The sequence below is a fragment of the Terrapene carolina genome, unplaced genomic scaffold (assembly GCF_002925995.2).
Source record: "Terrapene carolina triunguis isolate 2854851 unplaced genomic scaffold, T_m_triunguis-2.0 Scaffold62, whole genome shotgun sequence".
Taxonomy (NCBI): domain Eukaryota; kingdom Metazoa; phylum Chordata; order Testudines; family Emydidae; genus Terrapene; species Terrapene triunguis.
In genome coordinates, this window is record NW_020664413.1 from 45,608,888 (window position 1) to 45,636,769 (window position 27,882).

At 38.8% G+C, this 27,882-nt stretch overlaps 1 protein-coding gene across 1 annotated transcript in view; it reads left to right on the top strand.

The window, feature by feature from the left end:
* The first annotated feature begins 283 nt into the window (after positions 1–283).
* ZNF804A (zinc finger protein 804A) overlaps positions 284–27,882 on the top strand; it is a 224,956-nt gene continuing 197,357 nt past the window's right edge. The window contains exon 1 of the mRNA XM_024204015.1: positions 284–394. Within this exon, the coding sequence (XP_024059783.1) occupies positions 284–394 (111 nt within the window). The remainder of the gene's footprint in view (positions 395–27,882) is intronic.

Consider the following 27,882-nt stretch of genomic DNA (forward strand, 5'->3'; position numbering starts at 1 on the left):
AGACCGCGGGAGACTCTGGACCGTGCCCCCGGGCTCCTGCAATTCCTGTGTGTCTCCCCCGCCCCCGCAGCCCGCGAGGGGAGGGGACCGAGCTCTGCCAGGCGGAGGAGTTGGGCGGCTGGGTTAATTGCCGAGATTAGCCGGAGGTGGTGTACATGCCGGTGGGGCTCTGCTTCCTCCGGTCCCCTCAGCACAGCGCCGTCACTCCGCCCGCCCTGGGTCTGCCTGAGCTGCCGGCACTGGGGTGCATGGACACGGCTGCGGTGGAGGCGGCGGCTGCCTCATGGAGTGTTACTACATTGTCATCAGCTCCACGCACCTCAGCAATGGGCACTTTCGCAACATCAAGGGAGTTTTCCGAGGGCCCCTCAGCAAGAACGGGAACAAAACTCTGGTAATGTCTCATTTTCTACCCCCCGCCCTTCACCCCTTCCCAGCAGCGGCTCGACGTGAGGATTGCTGGGGGTGCACTGCCATTGATGCAGCACGCGGTAGTGCTGGACAGTTCTAGGTAGTGTGTCGCTGGCGCTTGTGGTGTAATGGGGACCTGGTCCCATCTCCAGTGGCACGGGTGGTTGAATGACTGTTTCTAGAGCACTTCTTGGGAGTTCCCACTAATTTTACATATTCACTCGGACTCCCCGTGGGCAGGACTTTAGCCACCCAAAAGAGTTCCCTGCATGTTCTTTTAGCTTTCTCCGATTTGGGGGTCTGTGAATAGGGATCCCAGAAACCCAACCTGGAAAGGGCATGCAGGCTGCATGGGTGGGTGAAGTGTCACTTTCAGTCCTTTAACCTAGGCTTGCAGAGTCTTTAACATGCTGGAAACTTACCTGGTGATGCTCCCAACACACACAGCTCAGTAAAATGGTGTGGGTCTCCAGTCTGGAATCGAGTATGATAGGTGATTTCATCTATCCCAGATGTCTATGCCAATTAGAAAGTCTTTGGTTTTTAGAAAGTAAGGGAAGAGACAGAAAGAAACACTTGTTTGAGGCCTGAACTTCCTGAGCAGGGAGAGTCAGTTGTTCAGGAATGACTTCAGAATCAATCTCATTGGTAGTACAGACAGGCTTAAAGGGTTTTAACAGGATCTGCTTAGGAGTCTTGGTTAGATACACTGGAAAGTCTTGGTTCATAGTCTGTGTATTAAAATTATATTTATATAAAATGTGCAGTACTTCATGTATTGGTTCGGCATCTCTTCAGGTTCCAGGAGTTTTGTTGACTTGTTTGTGCTCAGAGTGTTTTGGTTTCTGGACTTAGTGGATATGAAGACTTATAGTGTGGGGAGATTGGAAGGATGAAGTCCGTGCTTACAAGTGCCACAATGCCCATGAAAATATGGGTAATGCAGAAACACTACAGTTGAGTGAGTTACTTCATGTAACAGCTCAAGGAAAATGAACCAAAGTATAAGCAGATGTCTGCAGGAGACCACAGAACTGGAAGTAGGACTTAAACAATATTGTTTATCACTCTTCTCCACCACCTTATTCTAAATTTCCTTTTGTTAAAATGGAACAGCACTTGTTCACTGTATACTTCCCTGGAACACATGACCTGTATTAACATTTGCTAAAGTTGGCAAGCTCGCAGCTTCTCCCAAATAAAGAGATTAAGACAAGCTTTTGAGCCAAGTCATAAAAATAGTAACTACTACAAGAGTATCTGAAACTGTCTTTGGTTTGTTCCAAACTGAAGGGCTTCTGATGTTGGAAAATTAATGCAACAGTTATTTCAGTAGTATATACTTTACAGTCTTCTTATTAGGGAAGTATCCTATTCCTTGAAATTAAACAGATAATGGTAGAATTCTTGTGATTGCAGGCAATACACATATTTAGTGGCTATGGCTGCAAAATAAAAAATCCTGTATAGAAATGTTTGACAAATTGAAAATTTGGTACATATATATTGCCTATATTAAACTGACTATTGAACGGAGGAAAGATGTGTCAGGCAAGCTTAATTGATAAAAAGTCTGCTACAACTTTTGAACTGTGTGTTTACGGAGTAATACCTATAATTTATACAACCTCCGTTGTACTATAGTCTCTTCTCTTGAATATCTGACAACCTCCTTTTTAATGCTTATTTAATAAATAGCTTATAAAATCAACAATTCTGTTTATCTTAAATTCAAGTAATTAGTAACTAAAATAATGTTGGAAAGAAAGCATATGTGTTTAATTTAGTAATTTCAAATGAAGTGAATTGCATAGGGTTTAGTTATTTTCATACTGAAAGTAAATGTAAAGTTACACTGATATTTGGCAAAATACTCACATACAAGAGAACTAAGTAACAAATATACTATTTATTAAATGAATTGCTTTTAAAGAATTTAATGTAAAACTTTAAACCTAAACTATCCCTTTTATCGTACTCAACCTGGAATATAACTGTAAAATAATTATCCAGTAAAAATGTTCCTAGTTTTTTTTTAAATGGAAAATTAAATTCTTGATTTCAGATTCTATATTCTTCATAATACATTCCTTAACATATGAAACAAATGACATAAAGTATAGATACCCGGAGTCATATTTTCTCTGAGTAATTTCAAATTAAAATAATATTTAGCTGTGATCTAATCTGGTTTGTGTATATAAGAAGGATTTTTAAAGTTCATTTATATTATGAAGGAATTAAAGCACTATAAATAATAAGGAAAAGCTGCAATAACTCTACCTCATGCTCCGAACAATAATGTACATTTTACTCAGTTTCTGTTTGCAAATCAAACATTAAATGATTTCACAGAGAATCAATCACTTTGAATATAAATGGACTTCATTAACATGTTTAATGTAAATGTTTGTTTTAAGGCAAATTCTATATTATGGCCTTGGGAGTTTTCATAAGAATACACTGTCTTCTATTGTAGTCTGATGTCCAGCCCTCCCGTTCCCGCCTAGCCTCCTTAAATGTGATGGGATGGACACAATCCGTTTTTAAAATATAAAGGATACAGCCAGTGTAAGCAGAGCTGAAGCATACGCCTTTCTATTTTGCTCTGTCATTCAGTTCATTGTTATTTACACCTCGAACCCAAAAGCTAGGGTTGCCAACCCTCCAGGATTGTCCTGGAGTTTCCAGGAATTAAAGATTAATCTTTAATTAAAGATTATGTCATGTGATGAAACCTCTAGGAATATATCCAACCAAAATTGGCAACCCTACCAAAAGCAGATTGTCAAAGTGACGGTTTCCTTGTGAGTTGGGGAGAACACTAACGCAACTGTTTATATAGTGTTGAATCATTTCTGTGAAAAAGTTGGCATATATTAAGCCTTACTTTGCCTATGCCCTGAAGGGATTAATTATAATATGCTTCAAGGAAACAGGAGACTATATTTGCTAAAGTTATCGAAGACCTCTCCCAAAAAGCAGGAAAGGGAGGCACACACAGAACAGAGGAAGCGGGAATGGCTTTTTATCCAGTTTTGTGACATTGAAATAAACAATCTGATTGAGTAGGATAGAAATAACTTACTTATTTTAACCCACCTGCTGAACAGAGTGGAAGGGCCTCAGAACTGCTGCTGAAAGCTGTTTTTATTTTGGAGTAATTTGTTCCACTGGCCAATAGGGGTCACTGCTGAGCAGAATTTCTTCCTGCCTGCCTGCTGCTTTATCTTACCCCTTGCAGATTCATCTGTTTCCTTCTGTACTCTGCTGGACTGCATGGCAGAGTGAGAAGGCTGCCCAGAGAGCTGAGATCACTAGTGAGCGTCTCCCCCTGCTTCCTTGGGTGAAGGGAGAGGCAGAGAGACTATCCTGTGGACTTCCACTTTGTGTGGAGCACAGGCAGAAAATCTCCCCAGGGCTTCCTCTGCTCTTCTGGTGGGACAGAAAGGCAAGACAGAGTCTCAGAGCTTCTCTCTGCTTCTTGGATAGGCAGGAAAAGCAGAGGGGCCCTTCCTGTGAGGGTTAGATGGGGAGGAGAGATGAGGCTAAGAGTTCCTCTCCCCTCAGATAGTAGGGGAGGAAAACCTCACCCTCCCAAGTCTCCTCTGATGTGGAGAAGAGGCAGAGACACACCCCTTTGAGACTTTTGGTGGGGAAAGGGGGAAAGTATAGTCCCCACTTTCCTCAGTGAGATGGAGGAAGAAAAAGTTCCTTCTGTGCCCACAGATGGGGAAGAGAAGAAAATCAGTTGCTTTCACTGTCACGCCTCTGGAGTATAACCTTTCCCGAGCCCCCAGGATATCAGTAACTCATTTTGACAGATATGGCAATTTCCCCAATATCATTGAAAAATTGGACTGAATTAAGTTTAAGTAGCTATGGAGTCGATTGTATTAAAAATCCAAAGTTTATGCGTTATTGTGGAATTGTATGCAACTTCTATAAGGGAAGACGTGACCAGCGTAAACCCTGGGAAGTGTTATGATCAAATTTGAAATAATTGTGCCAGATAAGAATGAACTTATGGGACAAATAAACATAGATGGGTTTCCCAGGAAATCTCTAGGGGGAAGGGTATACTAGATTACCCACTCTGGTTATGCAAGAACTCAGACTTAAAAGCTTTGCCCTGAGGAGGGGACTTTTGTCTGCTGATTACTTGTTCCCAGAGTCTCAATATCAAAGACCAAACTGTATAAAGGAAGGATTCTCAGACTCATGGGTGCGCTTGTTCTGAGCGAACAGCTATTATAAACTTGTAATCACAGAAAACCCCTTGGTGAGGCTTTAAGTACTGATCATCTGCCAGCGTCTTTGTTGGAGTTAGGGTGATCTTTGGTAAGCTTATTAGCATGTATTCTTTTATTTTTTAACATGTTTTCTCTGTAAAGCTTTCACCTTAAGAATAAATGTGCTTGCTTAGATAGAGCTGCATGGTAACTTCTAATTGTAGGCAATTATGCTGTTTATAGCCTCTGACAGGCCTGTTTTGCTGTCTGACTTTCTGGGGATCTCACAGTGTAGGCAAGGAGCTGTACAGCCTGGAAAAACCTTGGTTATTAGAAAGAGAGTCTCTGCCTAAGAGGGTGATGGTTGAGGAGCTGTGAGATGCAGGTGCAATTGCCATGAACTGTGACACTCATGTTGGGATTTTAGGAGAGGATGATGTGGAAGTGGAAGAGAAAGAGAGAAGGAGCACAGAAAAAGGGGGAGAAAGAAAGAAAGAAAGAAAGGCAGCAGAAAAGAGGGTGTGATGGAGTAAACTGAGAAGGGATGCAGGGAAAGTCAGAACATGGAGAAAGGGGATGGTAAGAAGGAACTAAGACAAGTCGGAGTGAAAGAAGAATGGATTTAATCAAACCAGAAACTATTATAAAAAATGAAATAGAAAAGGAAGCCCCAAGAGAATATGTACAGGGAAAGGTGAGGAGGGGGATGTGAAGAAAGGGATAGTGAAATGAAGAACATAACCAAAAAAGACCTAATAGGTTGATTTTTAAATGCAAATATGTTAACATAAAACCTACAGTAATGTTTAGGGGTATGTGTATATGATATATATGCGTAGGCATCTTTGTATATTCATACTCCTGAGTAATATATTAACATATTTGGAGCAATCTAGTTTTGGTGAATCTTAGCCCTATTTAGTCTTAATCTGTGCCACTTGCCATTGACATACATTGAAGGTAGGAGTTTGGTGGAAGAGGGACTCAAACTCATTGTCTGGCTATACCGAAAGAAGGACAGGAGACATTTGACATGGGTTTAATCAGGCTGCAACTTTATTATTAGATGTCTGGGACTACCTGGCAGATAAAAGTGTACAATGCAGGTAACCCCATGTTTATTCCATAATTACCCGGGGTGTTTTTACCAGCTCCCCCTCTTTTTCCATCCAGGTCCCTCCAGCACATCCATTGCCGGGACCTTACCATCCACCCTCCCTCCTCGTTGGAGGGTTCAGGTGGGCTATAATAGTGGGGATTGGCTCCCTGCCTTACCAATCATAGGAGTCCCCAGCTGCCCTCTGTTCGCTCCTTTACCGAACACCTCTTTTAAGTCCTTTTCCAAGCCATTTATCTGGTCACGGTATTCCTTTCCTATAGAGTATCGGTGCTGGAAATCCGCCACAGGGAGGCGCCAGCCATTAGCTTGGTTGCCTCCTCCCCAAACCCAGTCAGGTTCCAGACATCTCCTAATGCTGCCTTTTAAATAAGTCAAAAAATGACAGCATCTAAGTCTGAAAGGTGAACCCCATTCTCCCGAAACAATTCTGGTGCCCCATATACTATGCCAGGATGTGAAATTACTGCCCCTCCTAGGGTCCCAAGGAATTTTGGCCACCTCCCTGTTCACATACCTCCTTGCCTTGTCCACCCTGGGGGAGGGGACGGGGGGCTCATGGCTCCCTGCCAGATCCTGCGCGGAAGCATGTCTGACCAAACAATGTTAACTCCTGGGAAAATTTCAAGGATCAGCCTCAAGTCCCTCCTTGCTCTGAGCATTAGTTCCACCCCTTTAAGCATTCCCAAATTGTTTTCCCCAAGTTGTACCACAATTATATCTGGTGGCCGCTGACTGGCCCGCCTCAGCCTACTCCATGCAAAGGGAGGGTTAAGGCACAGGACTGCCCCTTTTAAGCCCCTCATTCCCAGGGTATGAGTCAGCAACCACGCTGACCCTTTTGCAGCAGCTTTCACTTCCTCCCACCCAGCATCATAAAGCACAGTTCCCTTCATTTGGCCATCCAGCCGAATTACCTCTCCCCCACCACATAAAGGGGCAGAGTGGTCATTCTTTGGATCATAGCCTCTAAAATCCTAAAATTGCCTCAGATTGTTAATATAGCAAGTTAATTGAAAAAGGTTGGGGAGGGAGTCTCTGGACTCTTTGTTAGAGTTTATCCTTCTACACTATACATCCTACCATCTGAAGCATTTGTTTTGGGACTATGTAGAATCTCTTTTTGATATTTATTCTACTATCTATTACGTTATAAACCTGTTCAAAGGACTTAAACAGTAGTTAATTTTGAGGTGGAAGAGGAGAATTAATTGGTTGCTCTTTGCTGTTTGTGGAGCACAGAAGCTGTTTGAAGAGACAAATTTAAAAATGAAGAAAACCATACATGTGAATGTAATTAATCAAGGAAAAAAATGTCTGTTTTGGGCCACCAAAGTTTCTTGTTATAAAACAGTTAGTTGTGTTTTGAAAGAACCAAAATTTTTGTCCTAATGAACTTGCTTCATAGACCATTCCACTTGAGAAAAGTGTGCTCTACAAAACACAGAAACATGACACATTCATACAAGGAAAACATTTCAGATGCACCTTAAAATATATTCTTTAATCTTTCAGATGGTTTTCCAAATTTGTCTTCCTATACGTATTTACTCATTACTCAAATTATTTGTTTAAAACAAGGGCTTAATATTTTATTCCCATTTTTTCCTCTTTTTAATCTTTGAATGAAGTCCTAGTGTTAAATCACAATTATATTACTAAAATAGACTAATGTCCTAATCATAGAAGATTAGAGTTGGAAGAGACCTCAGGAGGTCATCTAGTCCAAATCCCTGCACAAAGCAGGACCAACCCCAACTAAATCATCCAGCCAGGGCTTTGTCAAGTCGGGGCTTAAAAACCTCTAAAGATGGCGATTCCACCACCTCCCTAAGTAACCCATTCAGTACTTCGCCACCCTCCTAGTGAAACAGTTTTTTCCTAATATCCAACCTAGAACTCCCCTACTGCAACATGAGACCATTGCTCCTTGTTCTGTCATTTGCCACTACTGGGAACAGCCTAGCTCCATCCTCTTTTGACCCCCCGTTCAGGTAGTTGAAGGCTGCTATCAAATCCCCCCTCACTCTTCTCTTCTGCAGACTAAATAAGCCCAGTTCCCTCAGCATCTCCTCATAAGTCATGTGCCCCAGCCCCCTAATCATTTTCGTTGCCCTCGGCTGGACTCTCTCCAATTTGTCCACATCTTTTCTGTAGTGGGGGGACCAAAACTGGATTCAATACTCCAGATGTGGCCTCACCAGTGCCGAATAGAGGGGAATAATCACTTCTCTCGATCTGCTGGCAATGCTCCTACTAATGCAGCCCAATATGCCGCTAGCCTTCTTGGCAACAAGGGCACGCTGTTGATTCATATCCAGCTTCGCGTCCACTGTAATCCCCAGGTCCTTTTCTGCAGAACTGCTGCTTAGCCAGTCGGTCCCCAGCCTGTAGCAGTGCATGGGATTCTTCCATCCTAAGTGCAGGACTTTGCACTTGTCTTTGCTGAACCTCATCAGATTTCTTTTGGCCCAATCCTCTAATTTGTCTAGGTCACTCTGGACCCTATCCCTACCCTCCAGCATATCTACCTCTCCCCCCAGTTTAGTGTCATCCACGAACTTGCTGAGGGTGCAATCCATCCCATCATCCACATCATTAATGATCACAAGAGTTTGATTTCATTCAAGGAGAGGAGAAGCTGGGTTATGAAAGCTCATATTAAAACACAAATAGAAAACAGAAAAATACTAGCTTTTTTTTTCTCCCTCTCGAGATGGCTCCAGAATATCAATCCAACTTTAACAGTCAAAGCCCGTCTTTTTTAAACAACAGGTCTGACTTTGATATAACTCATTTTAATGTCAACAATTTTATATAAAAATGATAATTAAAACAGACATCCTTTGTTTGGTCATCTGTTCCATATTATTACCATTCATTATGTATATAATAATATTTATTTTAAATAATTCCAAAGAAACTTTCTGCTGTCCTCTCTTCAATTTTAATTCATGATCTTTTTGTTTTTTAGATAACTGTAGGCTGATTCTGCAATCACTTGCCACCATCAGTGACTTTGATGGAATTTCCCCCAGTAATTATTGTTTGCAGGATAGGATCTGAATTTAGAACCAATTGTAACATCACGGAAGTCCAGTAAAAGTCTTTTCATTGACTTTAATGATATTTGGATTGGGACCTAATAACAAATTTGCTACAAACTGTTCACTTTCTTTTTGGATCTTCTAAACTTTCACACAATCACCATTTAGTAACCTCTTTGCATGTTCTAGAGGTCAGGTCTAACTAATCTATCTTCACAATTCATATTCCCAAACCATGGCTGCTCTCTTGCAACTTTTTAATCTCATCAGGGGTTGACAAGTTGTGTGAAAGGATACCTATCTGGACAAATAATCAGTTGTTTGGAGTTATGGACAGGTTGATTTGTTAAGCCCTCTCAGAAATGTCCTTCAGAATTGCAAACAATATTTTAAGGGATTTATTCTAGTTACACATGCAATTCCCTACTAGATCAGCAGGAAAATTGACCTTTAAAAGTGGTCCTCTAAGTAGCTGGTCTGTTGATTTACAATTGGAGGGCTAGATCCTCAGCTGATGTAAATCATTTGAGCTCAGTTCATTACAGTAAAGCTAAGATGATTTATAGCACCAGTCTAAGAGTTCATTGGTCTTTTGTTTTATTTTTACTGTTATGAGATATTTTGCATTATTTTCTAAGTTTGGAATGACCATCTTTAAGGGCCTTTCCTAATTCCAGTGAAGTCAATGGCAGAAGTCACTGGCCCAGATCTTCAGCTAGTATAAATTGCTACTCCAATTTACGCCATTTGAGAATCTGGCTCATTCACTTCAGTAGGAAGTGGATTGAGTCCTAAAGTCAAAAGTTTCATGGCTTAGGCATGTAAATAAGTGGTCATATTTTCAAAGATACGTAACACATGCAGCTTTCATTAAGGATGGACAACTTATTTAAATACTTTAATATGTATTTGAGTGTCACTCACTTATGACAATTTTGGCTTAAGTGTTGACTACAGCTTAGCTTCTGTGATTATTTTGATCTCTCATACAAATAAGTATCTTGCACATCTTTAAATATCTGTCTGTTTACTGAACAAGTCTGTTCTGAATTTAAAAAAATAAATAAACTAAATTGTAAGTCTCCAATTCCCAGAGTCTATTGATGTTTTTATAAAAACTCCATGGGGTTGAAAATAATGATATACTAGTGCATTCTGAAAATGCCATCTGTTGCTCAGGCTGTTTGTTGTCTTTGTCTCTTCTACATTTTTAGAATATTGCTGTTCATAGCTCAGCTAAAGTAAATATGTTGTGGTGGACATGAAAACCTATTTTATGATCAATTTTATTACAAATATTTTCAGTTCAGTACATTTAAAAAGTGATTTTTAAAATCACAGTAGAGTAATGGAGTTAGCATAGTTCAACAAATAGCCATGTAAGTGACAAATCTGTTGGAAATGTATTTCAAGCCTCTGAATGCATGTATAATACAAACAAGTAACTAAATGTGTCATAAATTTGTGTTAATTATTAAAGAAAAAATCCTGATAGACTGCTTGCCATACAGTATAGATTCAGTTGTTGAAAATAAAATAAAATAATTAAAAAGTTCACAAAATTTGTGTTTTCTGTCATTCTCTACTATAACTAAATGTATTATAATCTACATGTGTCAAGGCTGGATCCCCACTTTGAACTTTAGGGTTCAAATGTAGGGGCCTGCATGAAAACTTCTAAGCTTATCTACCAGCTTAGCTTTGGTCCGCTGCCACCATCACAAGAATTCCCTCCCTGGGAAGCCTTGAGAAACCTTTCACCAATTCCCTGGTGAACACAGATCCAAACCCCCTTGGATCTTAAAACAAGGAGAAATTGACCATCCCCCTTCCTTACTCCCACCCTCCTTTCACCAACTCCTGGTGAATGCAGATCCAAACCCCCTTGGATCTTAAAACAAGGAGAAATCAATCTGGTTCTTAAAAAAGAAGGCTTTTAATTAAAGAAAAAGGTAAAAATCATCTCTGTAAAATCAGTATGGAGAATAACTTTACAGGGTAATCAAACTTAAAGAGCTCAGAGGACCCCCCTCTGTCTTAGGTTCAAAGTACAGCAAACAAAGATACACACTCTGGTAAAAAGGTACATTTACAAGTTGAGAAAACAAAGTAAATCTAAGACGCCTTGCCTGTCTTTACTTACTAGTTTGAAATAGGAGAGACTTGTTTAGAAAGATGGGGAGAACCTGGATTGATGTCTGGTCCCTCTCAGTCCCAAGAGCGAACCACCCGTTAAAACAAAGAGCACACACAAAAGCCTTTCCCCCCCCAAGATTTGAAAGTATCTTGTCTCCTTATTGGTCCTTGGGTCAGGTGTCAGCCAGGTTACCCGAGCTTCTTAACCCTTTACAGGTAAAAGGATTTGGAGTCTCTGTACACAGAGAGCTGTTACCCTTCCCTTTATAGTTATGACAACATGTCATATCCTACATTTTGTTATTATTTATTCTAATAACCCATTTCAATTATTAGAGTAAAATTGGCTACCTATAGGCTGAATCCTTCAAACGTTTACTGCTGGCTACTTTACTACCGTAAGTAGCCTCATTGTCTTCAAAATAAGACACGTGCTTCAGGTTGGAGAATCATGGATACTGACTAGCTAAAGCCTCAATCTAGCAAAGTACTTAAGCATAAGCTTAAGTCCCAGTGACTTCAATTAGACTATTCAGATGCTTAAAGTTATCCACTCACTTAAGTGCTTTGCTGAATCAGGCCATACTCTTTGTTATATTTACCATTGTCTTTTATGAAACACTTCATGATAGTAACTACTATATCTTTAGTGCACATCTGAAGAATTGGGTCTTTGATCTGGAGCATGAGTGGATTTTATAATGGCTTAACCAGAATTTTACAGAATTTGATATATCATGTGACTTTCAAATTGACAACATCAAGTTGGATGTTTAAACCTGCATTCTTCTGTTGTTTCTAATCGATTGCTTACATCATCTGGACTTTTTAATACCATTTAGTATTTCAATATGCTTAGGTAATCTGGGTTTAAAAAAATTCAAATCTCATCTATATGACAGTTGGTATGAATGTGCTAACTCAATAAAGTATTAAAACGATGCAAAAATATAATTATCCTACTCAGTTCAGCTCTAATAACTAATCACACTTACATGTACAATAATTGTAGGAAACCAGTCAGTCATTAAAGAAACAGAATGTTTTTATAAAATGAAAATAACAGTTAAGATCTAAAACCTCTTCTTGTCTATTTTTAGAATGCTGCCTAAAATCTTTGATAGGAATTTTAGTTATGTGTAATATGTTTTAATGATGTTCATAAATTTTATTTAAAAAGGGCATTTTGAAACTCTTCTAATCCACAGGAGGGTTATAGTATTTTGACTGCACAGGAGGCTGTTTTACTGTGAAACCAATACATTTCTGAAGCAACTTGTAGGGATCGCAAGTCTCATGCTGTGATTATAAAGGGCATTTCACTGTTTATTTAATCTTGGGACTTTTCTAAACTAAGACTATTGCATTTGCTCACCTCCAAATTTATCAGTGAAAAAAAGTTTCTTAACCATGCCAATTACTTTTGCTATTAAATGCTTAACTTTTACGAAATTTTAAAATCTGCATTTACGTATATATCAGACTATGCAACAAGTGCATGAAGCCTGAAATACCTAGGGATTTATTGTCACTTGTGCCAGCTTTGTACCAGTGTAATTCTACTGACCTTGGTAATTATTCCTAATTTAGGCCTAAATATTGCAAAAACTTAACTTTAAACACATAATCCTGTTGAACTCAATGAGACTGCTGACACAGTTAATTTAAGCAGGTGTGTAAATTAGTGCAAGATTAGAACCATATGCTGTAAATGAGAAGAGAATCAGGGCCTTGATTTTTCTAATGTAAATATCAGTTGCGATCTTTCAAGGTCGATGAGATATGATATCTTTAACATAACATTCAAAACTAATGTTTATCAGACGAACTTGAAGATGGTAAATATGATGAAGAATATGTAACTACTTAATGACATTCAAAATTAGCTATATCCCGAATTCAGCAGATTTCTGAAGCTGTCTTATTTTGCTAAGCTTTCTCAATATCCACAGTTAGTCCAGATTGTACTTCTGATATTCTTAATTTTCCTCTAAGTTGGTGGAACATTCCAATTGTATGAGAATGTCTATCGTTGTTGCAATTGAATAATCAATATTTACTAGTCTAAGGGTCTGATCCAAAGCATGTTAAAGTCCATGCAAGTCTGTTAACTTATCTCAGTGGACTTTGGAAAGTGTAGGAAATAAATGTAATATCCCTGGTTGTACTAAGTGCTGACCACTGGTAAATGCTGACTTTTTTAATGTCAATCACTGGCTGTGTACACATATACACACACATATATGAGCATTCTATAAAAATCAGAATGATTTATCATCAGTGGTACGTGTATTAATTGTATATCATTGTATAAGAAGGTTCTCTTATTTGTAGTATAGATTTTGGAATTGGCTTTGCAAAAAAATAAGAGTATCATAGTTTCTCATTTGTGAAATGCTGACTCATCACTGAGAGCGTGGTCGGTTTTTACATTTGAGTCAAATGCAAAGATGGGGGAGACATAAGGATGTATCCATATAACAGCTAGCATGTATCCATTTGTGGACTACTACTACAGGTAACTTTTAGTCACCATTTATATGTTTCCCCTGGAACAGTTTAATGATGGCAGAGCAGACAACTTCTATGCATCCAACACTGACAGGCTGCTATATGATGAGTTGTAACTTAATTGATGTTGTGTCAATAAAACATTGTCACTGGCTGCAAAAACCAAAAACAACAAATAAACAAAACCACAACCCGGTCCTCCCTAAAGCTGTTTCTCAATCCAGCTGAGAAAAATTCTGAGATGACCAGGAACGTGTGAAAGTTGAGAGGCTGGAGGCTTGAATTACTATTATTGAGTTACTTATGTTTTTAATTATTTTCAACTTCAACTCCTTCTTTTACATTTTGTTAAAATGTGTTTACAGCTGTAACAGACCCAAATTCTTTGTGAACCAGCCATTGTTCAGTAATACATACTGAACAATGAGTTTCATTTTCCCGCTGGCCACAGAAATCTCGTTCTGAGCATCTGAGACTCACAGCACTTCATCTCTCAGATGAACCCCAATTTTTGTATCGTTTAGCTCAGATTTTAGAAGCTCATGTTTTAGGCATGGCGATCCCTTTTTCAAACCTGGTATTGAACAAAATGATGGTCATACAGAGACAATCCCTTGGCAAAGGGAGACTGCTTGGCATATTCTTCTCCTCTCCCATTCCTTGGAGCATCTCTTCTTGCAGGGAATTGTGAGTCTTGAGCCTCTTCTTTAGTTAGGTTCTTGCTGGCCTACAGTGGGTTTGGGCCAATTGCTGTTCAGTTTAACGCTGTTAAAGAACTGATTAGGAACCTGACTTACCCAACTGATCCAATCCTGAGAAATGTTTAGGTTCACTATGGGGGTCTGACAGAGATTTCTTATTCTCTCCAACCTATTTATCTATCACTATTTTTTGGATGTACAGGCAATTTATCATGAAAAAGCCCTTCCAAATCATGGATTGATATATTTGGGGGAGGTGGCATGTCTAAGATCCATTTAAGGATTGTAAGATTGTACTGTCCATAGGTGTCGAAAGAGTTCAATTCTAAATAAGCAGACATATATTTATTTGCACGTCAGAATGTAATGGCTCCTTTGGATATGTGTTGAATAATATGTAGTTCTGAAATTATGAAAATACTTTATTTTTTTACACAATAGACCATGAAAATACCTACTATGGCTTATGTCAGCTGTCGTGCATTTTCATAAACATAACTTTGCCATCAACTGAAAATAATGGCAAACTTGTACAAACTGGAAGAATTTATACCACAGGCCCTGAAGACCTCAAAAAGTATTTATTTTATACAAAAACTACAAAATCCCACAAGCCCTTGGTTGGGGAGATATAACATTTTGCAGCTGATGATGCTTGCTTGTTTGTAAGTTTTACAAACAAGAAGTTCTAGTAATGAAAGGAACCACAAAATATATCGTAAAGCAACATTTAGGGTCAGATTTTTTTAATCTGTGATGTGGCTGGGTTATGTCTCCAATAGATGTGCATACAAAGCATTCTGACACTCATTTGCATATGCAATTCTGCATATTGTTGGATCTGCAGCATAGCTGCCTATGTTTGAAAATTTAGATCTTTAAATTTAAACTTTATTAAGTAAAAGAACAGAAAGGTCTAGTTAAGCTTTCATCTATACCCTTATCTCATAATTTTACCTAGGTATAGATGGTCAATGGTAAACGTTCCACTACCCAGACTTAATGGCCTTGATTAGGAGTTATATGTGGAAAGTGAGCACTGCATCTGCAATTCCAGAGTTAATTCTGGTGTCACTGATTCTTCAGTAGTTTTTATACCAGCAGTGCACAAATATAGATAGGAGCTCCTGTGGGTAATAATAGGAACCAAAGGTTCCTTGTAGCCACACCCACATTAGTCTGTTCCCTTGTCTCTGCCCCAGTGGTGACACACAGATGCACTGTTATCCCTGAAATGATTGTCCTGTCACTATTGCTTGGGGAATTTGAAGAGTACAACAAGGGTAAAAAAGCTCCCAATTGGGTATATGTGAAAATAGTCAAAAGGCGTGCTTAAGACAAATGTTTAGCAAGGCCTCAATTCTGCAGTTAGCTCCTATATCCAAATGGAGGCCTACTGATTTTAGTGCACTTCCTGGAGCAGGGAGCTGACTGAGCAAAGCTCAATACACTATCAGGTTCTAAATCTATAAAGGAAAATGCCTCTCTGAAAAAACCTCTGACTTCTGTGCCATAGTCACTGTAAAATTCCCAAAGCCCACACCAGTGGAATTCCCACATAATTGCCTACAAAACGACCCTGGTACTCACCTCACAACCACTAGCTTCATACAGTGTCTCCACTTTACAAGCCTATAAGCTTTTCAGGTGCTCTGCTGTTTTTTCTCCTGTATCTCCTGTTTGCACAAGTCTATTCCCATGCAAATACGTTCTGTGAGGTGATCCTCTGTTACACAAAGGCAAACAGATTGCAATTTCCATGGTCTAACATTAAAAGGCATCAGAAAGAAGGCAGCATAAAGGAGATGTGTCTCGCTAGAGGATATCAGTAGAGGGACAGTCATGGAGCATGGCATTATTAGGCCTGGTCTACACTAACACCCCAATTCGATCTAAGGTACGCAACTTCAGCTACGTGAATAACGTAGCTGAAGTCGACATACCTTAGTTCGAATTTACCGCGGTTCAGACGCGGTCCACACACGGCAGGCAGGCTCCCCCGTCGACTCCGCGGTACTCCTCTCGCTGACGTGGAGTACCGCAGTCGATGGCGAGCACTTCCTGGTTCGAATTATCGCGTCCACACCAGACGCGATAAATCGAACCCGGAAGTTCGATTGCCAGCCGTCGAACTACCGCGGTAGTGTAGACAAGCCCTTAGATTCAGTTACTGAGCTGAGAGCCAATGCACAGCTTGGCATTTAGGTTTAGCCTCCTGGCTGTTGTAGTTTATGCAGACCACTTATACCAACTTTATTTAGGCACTAGCTGGCGAATAAGTGCAGTGTAATTTTTCTAACAATATGCCTTTCTGGATCAGCTATGTCACTTAGAGAGCTTACACCTGAACTCACAGAGCCAGTTTGCGAAACTGCAAATTATTGTGCACAAGAGGAGAATCTCTTCAGACATATAGAAGGGTGCCTTTTGCTAGTGGTAAGGTTTAAAAGTAATTTTACACAGGTACAGTTGGCTCTGTATGGTGCAACACAGTGGATAATCAAATCCACTGTGGATGAATATCTCACTAGCTCAGAATATTCTTGCTCTTGCACCTAAATTAGATCTTCTGTAGTTTAATAACTGCAGTCAAAATTCCTGAATAGTCAGATCTTCTCTTATGAAGAATTATTTTTAAACTAATTATTTTTTGTTTGTTTGTTTGTTTCTAAGTGATTTAGTGGTCATGACAAGTACCAGACTGACAGCCCTGGAGACCTGTCTTTTATTCACAGAGCCAGTACAGCAAAGATAGCCAAAGTATAAGTGCCTCCACCTGATCTAGAGGGACTACTTCTAAGGGTGAGAAAGGTAGTGCTCTATGCATACCTAGCTGATCCTTGGCTTTTATTTGCTGAGGTTCCAACCAGCGTGCTAGAGACTGAAAAATCTATCAACACTAATTAAGCTGGTCATTTAAACATTCACAATAATTATAACTTGTAATTCATCAGCCTGAAATTAAATAATATTCCCTAAATAAGGAGATTATTTGGATAAAATATTTTGTTAGACCATGTCCATTATACAGTGTAGGATTTGTGATAAAAGAGAAAAATGGGTAAAGATGTTCATTTCCCAATCTTATGACTGTCCAGCTCTATCTTTCAACGTCTTAATGTTAGGCAGTTCATAATTTACACATTTGCCTTCCATCCTTCTTAGTAAAACTGCCTTTCAGTGGTAAAAGAAAATTAAATGATCTGCAGTTTTTTAATAGTTTCGGTTGCTTCTAAATTTATTCTCCACTAATTGCTGGCTGTGCTGCAGAGGAGTGGAAGGGTGAAAATGAAGAGCACCTTGTGATGTGTGAACAGGGAATGATCAGGAAGAAGTCTGAACAGCACATTGGTAGCAGTTGCAAAGGAACATTCCTCCTTTTCATTTAGTGTAGTCCAGGAGTAAATTTATCATTATCTGCAAAGGCAGAGATTCTGTAAAGGTAGTTACCAGCTTTGATAACAAACTTCTTTAGACCAGCAGACTTGTCAGTCACTTGAGTTAATCAATTCAGATGTCTCATAGCCTCAACTTAAAAGTTATCATTTTGTGTCTAGGAATTTAATATTTTGACTACATATGCTCTAATATAATTTGCTCTTAACACAGTATTAATACAGAGCGGGGAAAGCAAAACTGACAGAATTCATTAAAAACATCTTTTAATGAATTAAATTAGAGAAGGCTTAAAATAAAACCTTTGGATATAGTAAATTATTACACGCTAAATGATTAATGCAAAGTTTTTATATATTTTTTTAGTCTTACAATTATAGCACATAAAGGTATTAATTGAGAGAATGATATGTACGGAATGTGACATTACAAATACGGTGGCTTGCTTCCTGGGCCAAAAAATGTAAAGCAAAGAACATATTTCAAATACTATTGTAAATAACTTCATATTGTGCCACAGATCAGTAGTGCAATATATTAGTTACTGTGATCTGTAGAAACTTTTTCAAGTGTACTTTTTAATGCTTTTACAGTGATAGGCTGATTGAAATAATGAATTTTGTAACTTCACTTATTAAATCTGCTGTGGAAATTAACAATGCAAATATATATTTCATAAGAATTATTCAAAATAATTTACAAAACTAAGGAAGCTTCTATTTTTATTTGAACAATGAACAGTAATGATTTAGCAGAAAATAGTTCTGACACAATCCAATAACTATTAAAAAGCAGCAATTCATTATACTGCATATTTAATTTAAATTTATTAGTTTTTTAAAACAAATTATGGTAGCTGTCATGGTGGCTTAATATGCTACCAAGTTAGTGATGGAATATGTTGCTCAATAGTTCAGGATTCTGCCTTTTTTCATATTGATCTGCCAACAGCAGCTGTAATTTTGGGAACAGTTCTCCCTAGAAGGAAGAAAAATGCAGAGAATATTTGGCTGTTCTTTTGCTGCAGAATTGGCACACTAAATAATTTGACAGGCATTTAGCTGTGGGGCAGCCAAAAGTTATATTGCTCCTTCTCTCTCCCCCACACACATTGACTCTGCAGAGCACTTAACAAGGCTTCTGGTAAAAGTCTGTTGTTGGGGGGTGTGGAGGGATGAGGAAAACATTAGCAAACACATATTGCCAGATAAACAAATGACAGTTTCAGAGAGAGTCGGCAAACAGACTTAAAGGAGATGACAAAGGTATTGCAGCAAGTTTAAATTAAAGGGACCCTGCCAAGGTTATCCCAAGTTTCACTGGCATAGTAGTGTTTTGTGGCTTATTGAATGGTGCAGAGATAAGGACTTGCTACCAACAGGATTTCAAAATGCTAAACAGTTACCCTATGAAAACACCTATGTTTTCTCTGGGGTATAAAGTGTCAAGACAAAATAACTAGGAAGAGTCTACTGATGTGTGCTGATTTTGTTGTTATGGTGGCAATTGCTGATGAAGATATAGTGCAGGTAGACTGGAACTGCTCTATGAACAGATTAGAAGTATATGCACAAAACAATTTATGATGAACTCATAACTGATAGGAAACAGACACAGGGTGGTGAAAGGAAGCCTTTAAAAATACTTTTTAAAGAACTCAGAGCTGCATAGTATTGACATAGAGTATTAAAACTATAGTTGCTGATTAAACTGTCCCCTCCATGTTCTTCCTGCCCCGAGAACATTACCTCCCTGCCCTTATACAAGTGTGAGGGGCAGCTGGCATAACTGGCAAAGGAGATGTCTCACCAGCTTTCCATGAGTGGAAAGTTCCCCTGCACAATGGGAATTCTCCACTGGCTTTCTCTGCCCACTCTATGGTCACTTTGTGCCACTTAGACTTATACTGTGCAAACTGACCCGAGTTTACCAGCAAATCTATCCCTAACTGTAATTTTTGAAGCTCTGACTCAAAGGGTGCTTTGGGGGTGCTCAAAACTGCTCCCTTTGTATATCACTGGGGGTGCAAATTACCAGAAAGAGGTGAAAGACCATAGCCCTATCCCCTCTGCTTTGGCACTCAGAGCTTGCCTGACATGGAAAGGAGAGCATGTCTCCTGCCAAGGGATGGTGCATGAGCACGCTTCCACTGTGCACTCAGGAGATCTGAGCGAGATTTTGTCTTCTGAGGTGGAGGTACATTGTGCTTTTAAGGTGGTGTGGTTTTTTCTATTCAGGCCTGTTGCTTAATGCAACAATATAGTTCCCTATACATTTCTCACTGTTCTTCACTTACCTAGAGTGAAGAGTAAAGAATATTGGATATAGCTTTGGGAGAGAAAAGAAAATTTGGCTTTATCTGTTAATTTATTTTCTCTGAGATGGGCCAAATTCTGCTCTCAGATGCAAATGGACAGTTCCTATTGAGTTCAAAGGGAGCTATGCATGAACATCAAAGGCAGTATTGGGACCAGTTTGTCCAGCAGTTCCCAAAGAAGAATAAAAAATGGTGTGAATGATTTGATGAATTTTGTGTGTAACAGTTTGATGGTTAAAGCTTTTGGTTTAATTTTCTAGCATTGTGTGTGATCTTCTGGCACTGGGTCTCACTACAGGCTCAGACTGACAATCCATACATCAGCCAAGACAGACAACCCTGTGTTGAGGATGTGTCAGGTGCTATAATACTGGATATATTCCAGACTGATTTGGTAGAGTAAGCAAATCCATCTAATAAACTTCCAGATACTTGAAAGGTACAGTGCATACTATGAAGGCTGTGGTATGGGGTAAATTATCAAATGGCTGAGACCCAGGGTCCCTTTGTGGGCTCATTTTATGCAGACAAAATATGCACCTGCATTTTACACCTGCCAAATTGGATTACAGGCACAAATCTGCTTTGCAATTCAGACTTCCTGATTTGTGTCCAGAGTCAAGTAGTGAGAGGCACACATGCTTGCAACCTGAAAAAAGAGACTTTTTATCCTTTTACAAATTAGGCCCTACACAGGAATCTGTGTTTCTACCTTGTCTAATTATTTTAAGAATGGTTGACTGTTAAACTATTATAACACAGAAAGAGTAGTTGATTCATCTTTTTACTATCCCCTTAACAGTTGAACACATGACATGGTACATTGTTACTTTGGTAATTTCACTGAAAATCTGTAGGGTATATTCTCCTTTCAATGGGTGTGCATAAACCCAGTTAACATTAATGAGTGTCACATGTGCAGCAAGGAGAAAATAGACTTTCTTGTCTTTTAGAGTATGTTGTTAACTAAAGTATAATGGAGGAGAAAGCTTATGGTGAATTATTGCAGAGGAACATAAGTCTGTAACATTTATCTCATTTCATGGTTGCTAACACTCCCCACTAGTTCTCTCTACCCTCCCAAGAGCCTTAGTAATGACTATAAATGTACAAACAGCATCTGCTATAAATGAAGTGGAGAGCACTGTATTACCTCAAGGTCTAAGATTAATTACTAGCAGGCCATATTTGAAACAAAATAGCAATATTATAGTAGGGTTAATCTATTTGTACTTTTTCTGTTTTTTTTTTACATTGATCATAATTAACAAACACTAATTAATGAATTAGGATAAATGATCTGTGAACAAGAAATACTTCCTGCCAGATAGCTTTAAATACTTTATACCTCTAACACTTTCCATCTCTCAGGATCATGATATACTTTACCAAGTATTCATTAGTCACCCCCACATCCCTGAGAAATAGGTACTATATCATCTCCAGTTTTATATGTGAGGAATCGGAGACAAATTGTGACTTTACCAAGATCACACAAGAAATCTGGTAGTAGAGATGGAACTAGAACCCAGGTTTCCTGATTCCCAGTCATGTACCTGAACTGTGAGACCATGCTTCCTCTCCTCCTTTTTCCAAACTAACAGATTTTTAGTAAATGAAATATTCACCTCCAGAATAGTATCACCTCCTGGGTACAACCAACATGAAAAGGCCCACTGGAGCACAATGCTTTATAAGTACATTGAAGCCATATGGTCTATCATACTTGTAATATCACCTCAGAGGTTTAGAAATAACATGTTTATTAGCTATAATTACTTTGAAATTTTCATTCAGATGGTTAGCCATAAGTGCTAAATATAGTTTGGAGTTCCATGCAAAGCTTGTCACTGCTTTGCAGTGTAGTTTAGAAACAAGACTGGGTGATTAAAAGTTAAACATTGTAAAGGCTCTTGAGTCCGCTCCATTGTGTTAGCAGAGTTCTACTCCGATCATTACTTACAAGTGCTGCGTCTTCTAATCTGTGATATCTGCAGAGGAAAAATATATTTTGGAAAGGACATAAACACCTTCCTATTCATTCAAGATTTCCCTTAAAGTAAGGAGAGGGATAAGAAATAAGGGAGGAAAGCATACTTTACAATGAAATAAATACTGATATTTGAATATGTATTAGGTGCTGCATTTCTATAAAATAATAATAGAGCTGAAGTGTTGCACTTGTTATCATAGATTTGAGATTGATATCCTGACAGTGTTTCCCCCTACGTGCTGCACTACTGAGTGTCCATAAACCTGGCTCTGGTAACATGCAGGCTCTTTAGGTGCAGTAGCGTCTTCTCCCACTGTCTCATTCATAAGTAGCAATGTTGGGATTAGCCAATTTACCTGCCTTGGAATTTTGGCTACTATTGCCTACCAAATTGTGAATTACAGTCCTGATGCCTAAAACGTTTGACTTAATTGTTGTTCAAGTACAGAAAGAGCATGCTTTATGCAGGATCCAATAGAAAGGAGCAGGAAAAACTGTATTTACTGTTTAAATTACTCACCAGTCAAAAAATAGAAACGACCCCTTAGGTTAACCTGTCCATCTCCTGGCCAAAGCAGGATTGTTTCCTATATTGTCTACTATTTTGTCCAGTCTACTTTTAAATGTTCCCAGCCATGAAGAAAGTGGAATAGTCCACAAGATGTTCCATCCCACTATTAGGAAGCATTTTCTGATACGCATCCCAGATTTCTCCATTTTTAGTTCCACTCTGTTACCCCTAGTTATGCCCACTTCCATGTCCTCTGTTTAAGCTGTTTATATCCCCAACACTTGCTAACATCTTTGCTGAGCTAGGTGTATTTAGCTATTTCAGTTTTTCTTCATACGTTGATCCCTCTAACCCTAATTATATTTATTGTTGTTCCTTGAGCTTGCTCCAATATTTCCAATATGTATCTGTTAAAGTGATACCTTTAACTCAGTACAATACTCCAGGTACAGTGACCCTAGAATTCTGTGTGTATTGCTAATGGTTGCATTACCATCTAGATGTTTTTGGACTAGATTTTATAACCTTTACTCATGTTGGTAAGGACATATTCATGTAAGTAGTTTCGTTGACATCAGTGGGACTTAAGTGAATAAGTGCCCACACCAACATGAGTAAGGGTTTCACAATCCAGGTTTTAGTATGTCTTGGTGGTGGTTCTCTAGTATTTTTTCCATTATTTAACTAGGAATAGATGTAAGCCTCTAGTTTTTCCTTAAGCTCCCAGGCCGATATTTTGAAAATAAATAGTTTTTCACTAGCTCAGTAAGTCTATTAGATAATTCCCTTACTATCCTAGAATATGTGTCATTCAGACTGGCTAATTTGTGATTATTTGTATAGTAGAACCTCAGAGTTATGAACACCTTGGGAATCGAGTTTGTTTGTAACTCTGAAATGTTCGTAACTGAACAAAAAGTTATGGTTATGGTTGTTCTTTCAAAAGTTTACAACTGAACATTGACTTAATACAGGTTTGAAACTTTACTATGCAGAAGAAAAATGCTGCTTTCCCTTTATTTTTTTAGTAGTTTATGTTTAACACAGAACTGTATTTGCTTTTTTTTTGAGTCTCTGCTGCTGCCTGATTGTGTACTTCTGGTTCCAAATGAGGTGTGTGGTTGACTGGTCAATTCATAACTCTGGTGTTCATAACTCTGGTGTTCATAACATTATACTGTATGTTTAACGTATTGTCCTACGTGATTTTCAGCAAGAATTATTGTATAGGGTCTTTTTCCATATTAAATGCTCAGATTTCCTTTCCATAGTTTTTGTGTGGAAGACCAATTAAAAACAAACAAACAAACAAATATTAACTACCATTTGTGACTCATCAGTTTCATCCCCCTCTTCATTTATTAGTGAACATTCTGTCTCCTATTTCTTTCCCCTTGCTCTGTTTGCAAAAACCCTTCTTATTTCCCTTAACAGCTTGGCAAGCATTAGCTAATTTTGCTGCCTTTTTATTTTTCCCCTGTAAGCCTTAGCTGACTCTAAATATTCCTGTTTGATTAGCTCTTCTCTTTCCTATTTTTAGAAGAGATTTTCTTTATCCTTAGAACTTTGATTAGTTCCTCAGTCCACATTAACTGATTCTTATTTCTTGCATTCTCCTGTTTAGAGAACCAGATATAGTGTGTTAGGTGTAATTGAAATTTTAGCTCGTCAGCACTGTAACTTTTGAAACATCTCTTCTGTGTAGATTTGAACCCTCTCTATTGATATTCTGACTGCAAGAATTATTTTACTGGGCCTAATAGATCATAACCTTCATCACTTATTATTTACTATTGCTTCTTCTTCTTCTAGTATTTTTCCCATGGTTAGAACAGATCTATTAAAACTATACAAAAATACTCTTCTTCTAGTATGCACACAGTCTCTAAGTCTATATTTGTTATCTTATATCTTCCTTATTTTTTATCTAAAACAAAAATTTAGAACTACCAAGATGTGCACATATTGCTTTAACACTCGACCTTCCCTGCCCAATCTTCTCAGTACAGATTGGCACACTTACTGATATTTAGATTGTAAAGTCCTTGGGACAGAGTTTGTGTCTTTCTGTGTCCCATCTGTAGCACCTTTCACACTATGGGGTGCCACAGAAAAATAAACAGTATCAGCTTCCTGTTCTTCATTATTTTTGTTTTGGGTCAACTTCACTGCCTTTTTTGTCACCTTCTAGCCTAGATGCAGAGGAAAGAGAGCCTCAGAGATTATAAGAAACTGCATCTCAAAAGTGTTGTTAGCTAATACAATATATTTCCAGACTGTTTTGTATTTAGGCTACATTGTGTAACTACTAGAAGTTAAATTGTGGTAACCTTTGTTCTTCTGTAAGAAACAAGATGTATGTTCTGTTAACACTTACCAAATACAAATAGTGTGCTAGGTACAACTGGGGATAGTTGGGACAGATGTCTTCGTACCCTGTAAAATATGTATGAAACTAGATAAGAAAAGGGGAGTAAAATGTGCAATAATATAGTGGAATTTGTGGAATCTTCTAGTTGCTGTAAACAAGGGGAGTATAAATATGAGATAAATTGACCTAATAATTTGGAACAGAGGGAAGATGTAATTGCTGCAAGCCTGTGCTCCAGATAGTTAACTGAGAAGAGAGAAGTTCATCTTTTACCAATCTTTAATAAACTGAGTGAGCTGACTTATCTGATGTCTTATCAATAAAAAGAGTTGAACCCTCAATAGTGTGCAAGACAAAAAGCCTAGTTACACCATGTAACAAGATGGTTTGCCCTATGGGCTGGAGAACCTGGGGCTGAGCTAATCTGATTACAGAATAAACCCCACCTGAAGGGAATCAGGCAATTCCCCATAAAGAGCAGAAGGAGTCTGCAGTAAAGAGGGAGAGCTAAATTTAAGTGATGATAAAGTCCAGCGGGGAAGAAGCTGGAGTAAGAGCCAGGCAGAAAGCTCCAGGCAGGCAGAGACCCCGAGAAAAGTAGAGAAGAGATGGAGAGATTCAGAGGAGAACTTAGAAGGCTGGGTAAGAAGTAACCCTGGGAAAAGTGCAGCAAAGGGACTGGAGCAGACCTAATTGTTCAATGCAGGCCCCTGGGCTAGAACCCATAGAAGAGGATGGGATGGAATTCCCCTACTGGCCCCAAGGAAGGGGGCATATAAACCCCTCACAAGGGTTGTTGAGCCATGAAGGAGGCTTCAGGCTAAGGAATAGCCCCAGAAAAGGCAGAAGGATTTTGTTTGTGTTAAAGACATTTTGTGGCTTTTATGTTTGGACAAATTTGACCCCAGCGGTGCTGAGTTACTGCCAGAGAAACTGCTTTAGCACTGCAGCAATCATCTGCTGGGGGCACTAGGCCAGTGAGAGAGCTGCTATGTAATGCCTGGCATGTGGGCGTGAACTATGTTGATCAGTGATCAAAGCACGTACAACCAGATCAGCCTCATTATTCTGGACTGAATGATCAGGGGCGGTCAAACGAAATCTATAAGGCTGCCATCTGCTCTCACAACCAAATGATGGAAACTGCACATAATCTCTTCTTCAGAATACTCTAAAATCTGTTAGTGAAATATTTAACTGAATGGATTTTTTTTCCTTCTGTACTGGGTATATCCCTACTCCTATGCCCCCTGTTTTTGGATTTCCCCACTAGCCACTTCTATGCTATAAAGCTTGCCATACATATCTTTTCTGGAGAGAAATTTCTTTGCCTATGAATATCTTTCCTCTCAGCAAGTCTGGATATCACTTTTTTGTGTAAGGTGTTCTCAGTTACCTTCCCTGCTTGTGGTGAGTACTGTCTTAGGTGCTCCATACGTGGCGTTTGCATCTTTCACCTTAAATGTTCCTGTTTTGAGAGTCATCTAGTGTATACTGCTTTGGAAGTATATGGCTGGAAAGGGAGCACAGGGAGCTGTTCATGACTAGCAGTTCTGAAGACTATTTCAGTAGCTGCCAGGTGGGATGCAATCTGTTTTGTTAGGTAAGAGGGCAATTCTTCCCAACAGATGCTAATCCCAACTACCTGGCTTTTTATGCAGGATGGTTCCATGAGGAATGGGAATTAGCAACAACGCCTGCTACTGCTGCCACTACTGCTGCCTAAGAGCTGCAGTGGCCTCACCCATATTGTACCCCCTTAAATGAGGATGAATAGCCTGCAGATTTATCTCATGTTGCATCATCATCCTGTCCTCTGACCCTGACATCCCCTGCCCCAAGACATATGCAGACATGCATAGTGCAGACATGGTGTACTGGGGGTGGGGGAAGGTCCTAAAGGAAAGGGGGCTGCTAAACTCTTTCTCTGCTATGTAGCAGAACTTCTCTGTTTTTGATGTGGACAAAGCTCTTTGACCACAAAGGTGGAGTGCCTCTTAAAGAAAATAAACTGCTACAGACATTTTTCTTTGACTTCACTGTATATCTCAGGATGCTATTCATTTAATCTTCTCTTTGCCTTTTTCTCCATTTCCATTTTAGTTTTTGTTTATTATTATTATTATTATTTTGTTCCTACAGCACATCTCCTTGTATTATATTCCCTCTCCCATTATCCTTTATGGTAGTCTTTCTTTGTGTCTTCCCTTTCTCTATCTCTCCCTTGCCTTTTCTCTTTCCCTTTCATTTCTTCTCATGGCCTCCCCTTTTGCTTCCCTTGATTTTCCCCCCCCATTTTCCTTCCTTTCCTTTCCATCCTACTCACGCTGTACTTTGGGTTACTTTTCAAAAAACAGGTGCCTTTTTAAAAATAGATTATCTGCTTTAGGTCAATCAGTTAATGAGAAATCCAAGCTCTGGGTTTTTGTTATGGTATTTTTTGTTAAAAATATTATAATAGGAAAAGAAGCATTTTTTATTATTCAGTGAGAATAAAGGTCTCTAATATTGTCTTAATTGCATTGCTCATTAATTTGTTAGATCTGGTACAGATTTAATGATATTGCAGCTGGTATTCCGCTGATTAGAAAAACTTAAGTCTTTTTATATTTTAGTTCTTCCAGAGGAGAGAATGGGAAAACTAGATTAAAGTTCTCTTTAATTATTGTTTTTATAACATTTTGCATTTTGTTCTTGTGACTCCCTAGTGTATCCTTTAAATGAGGAAAATCTTCCAAAATACTTATATAAGTTAATATGTATGTATGCTAGAGTATGTTAATGGGATTGTGAATTTTTTATTCAAGAACAGGGTTATTTTCCTGTGCCCTGCCCATTTAAAGGTCTGGAACTCTGCTATCAAGGTTTGGGGATAAGGCTTAGATGAGCAGTGTGTCGTCAGACCAGAATGTGGGACATTTGCCATTTAAAACAAACAAACAAAAACCCATCCAAAAAACAAAACAAAACACCCTTAATAAAATGTTCCTGTTTTAAACTGTCCTATATCAAGGAATGTAATGTTTGGTGAGAACTTCAATGATCTAAGCTCTTTTTGAGAAGAACCTACCACTGAAGCTGCTGAGATTGTTCCAAGAAAACCTGCCAGAAGATAATGTAAACAGGAAAGTGATTTTGC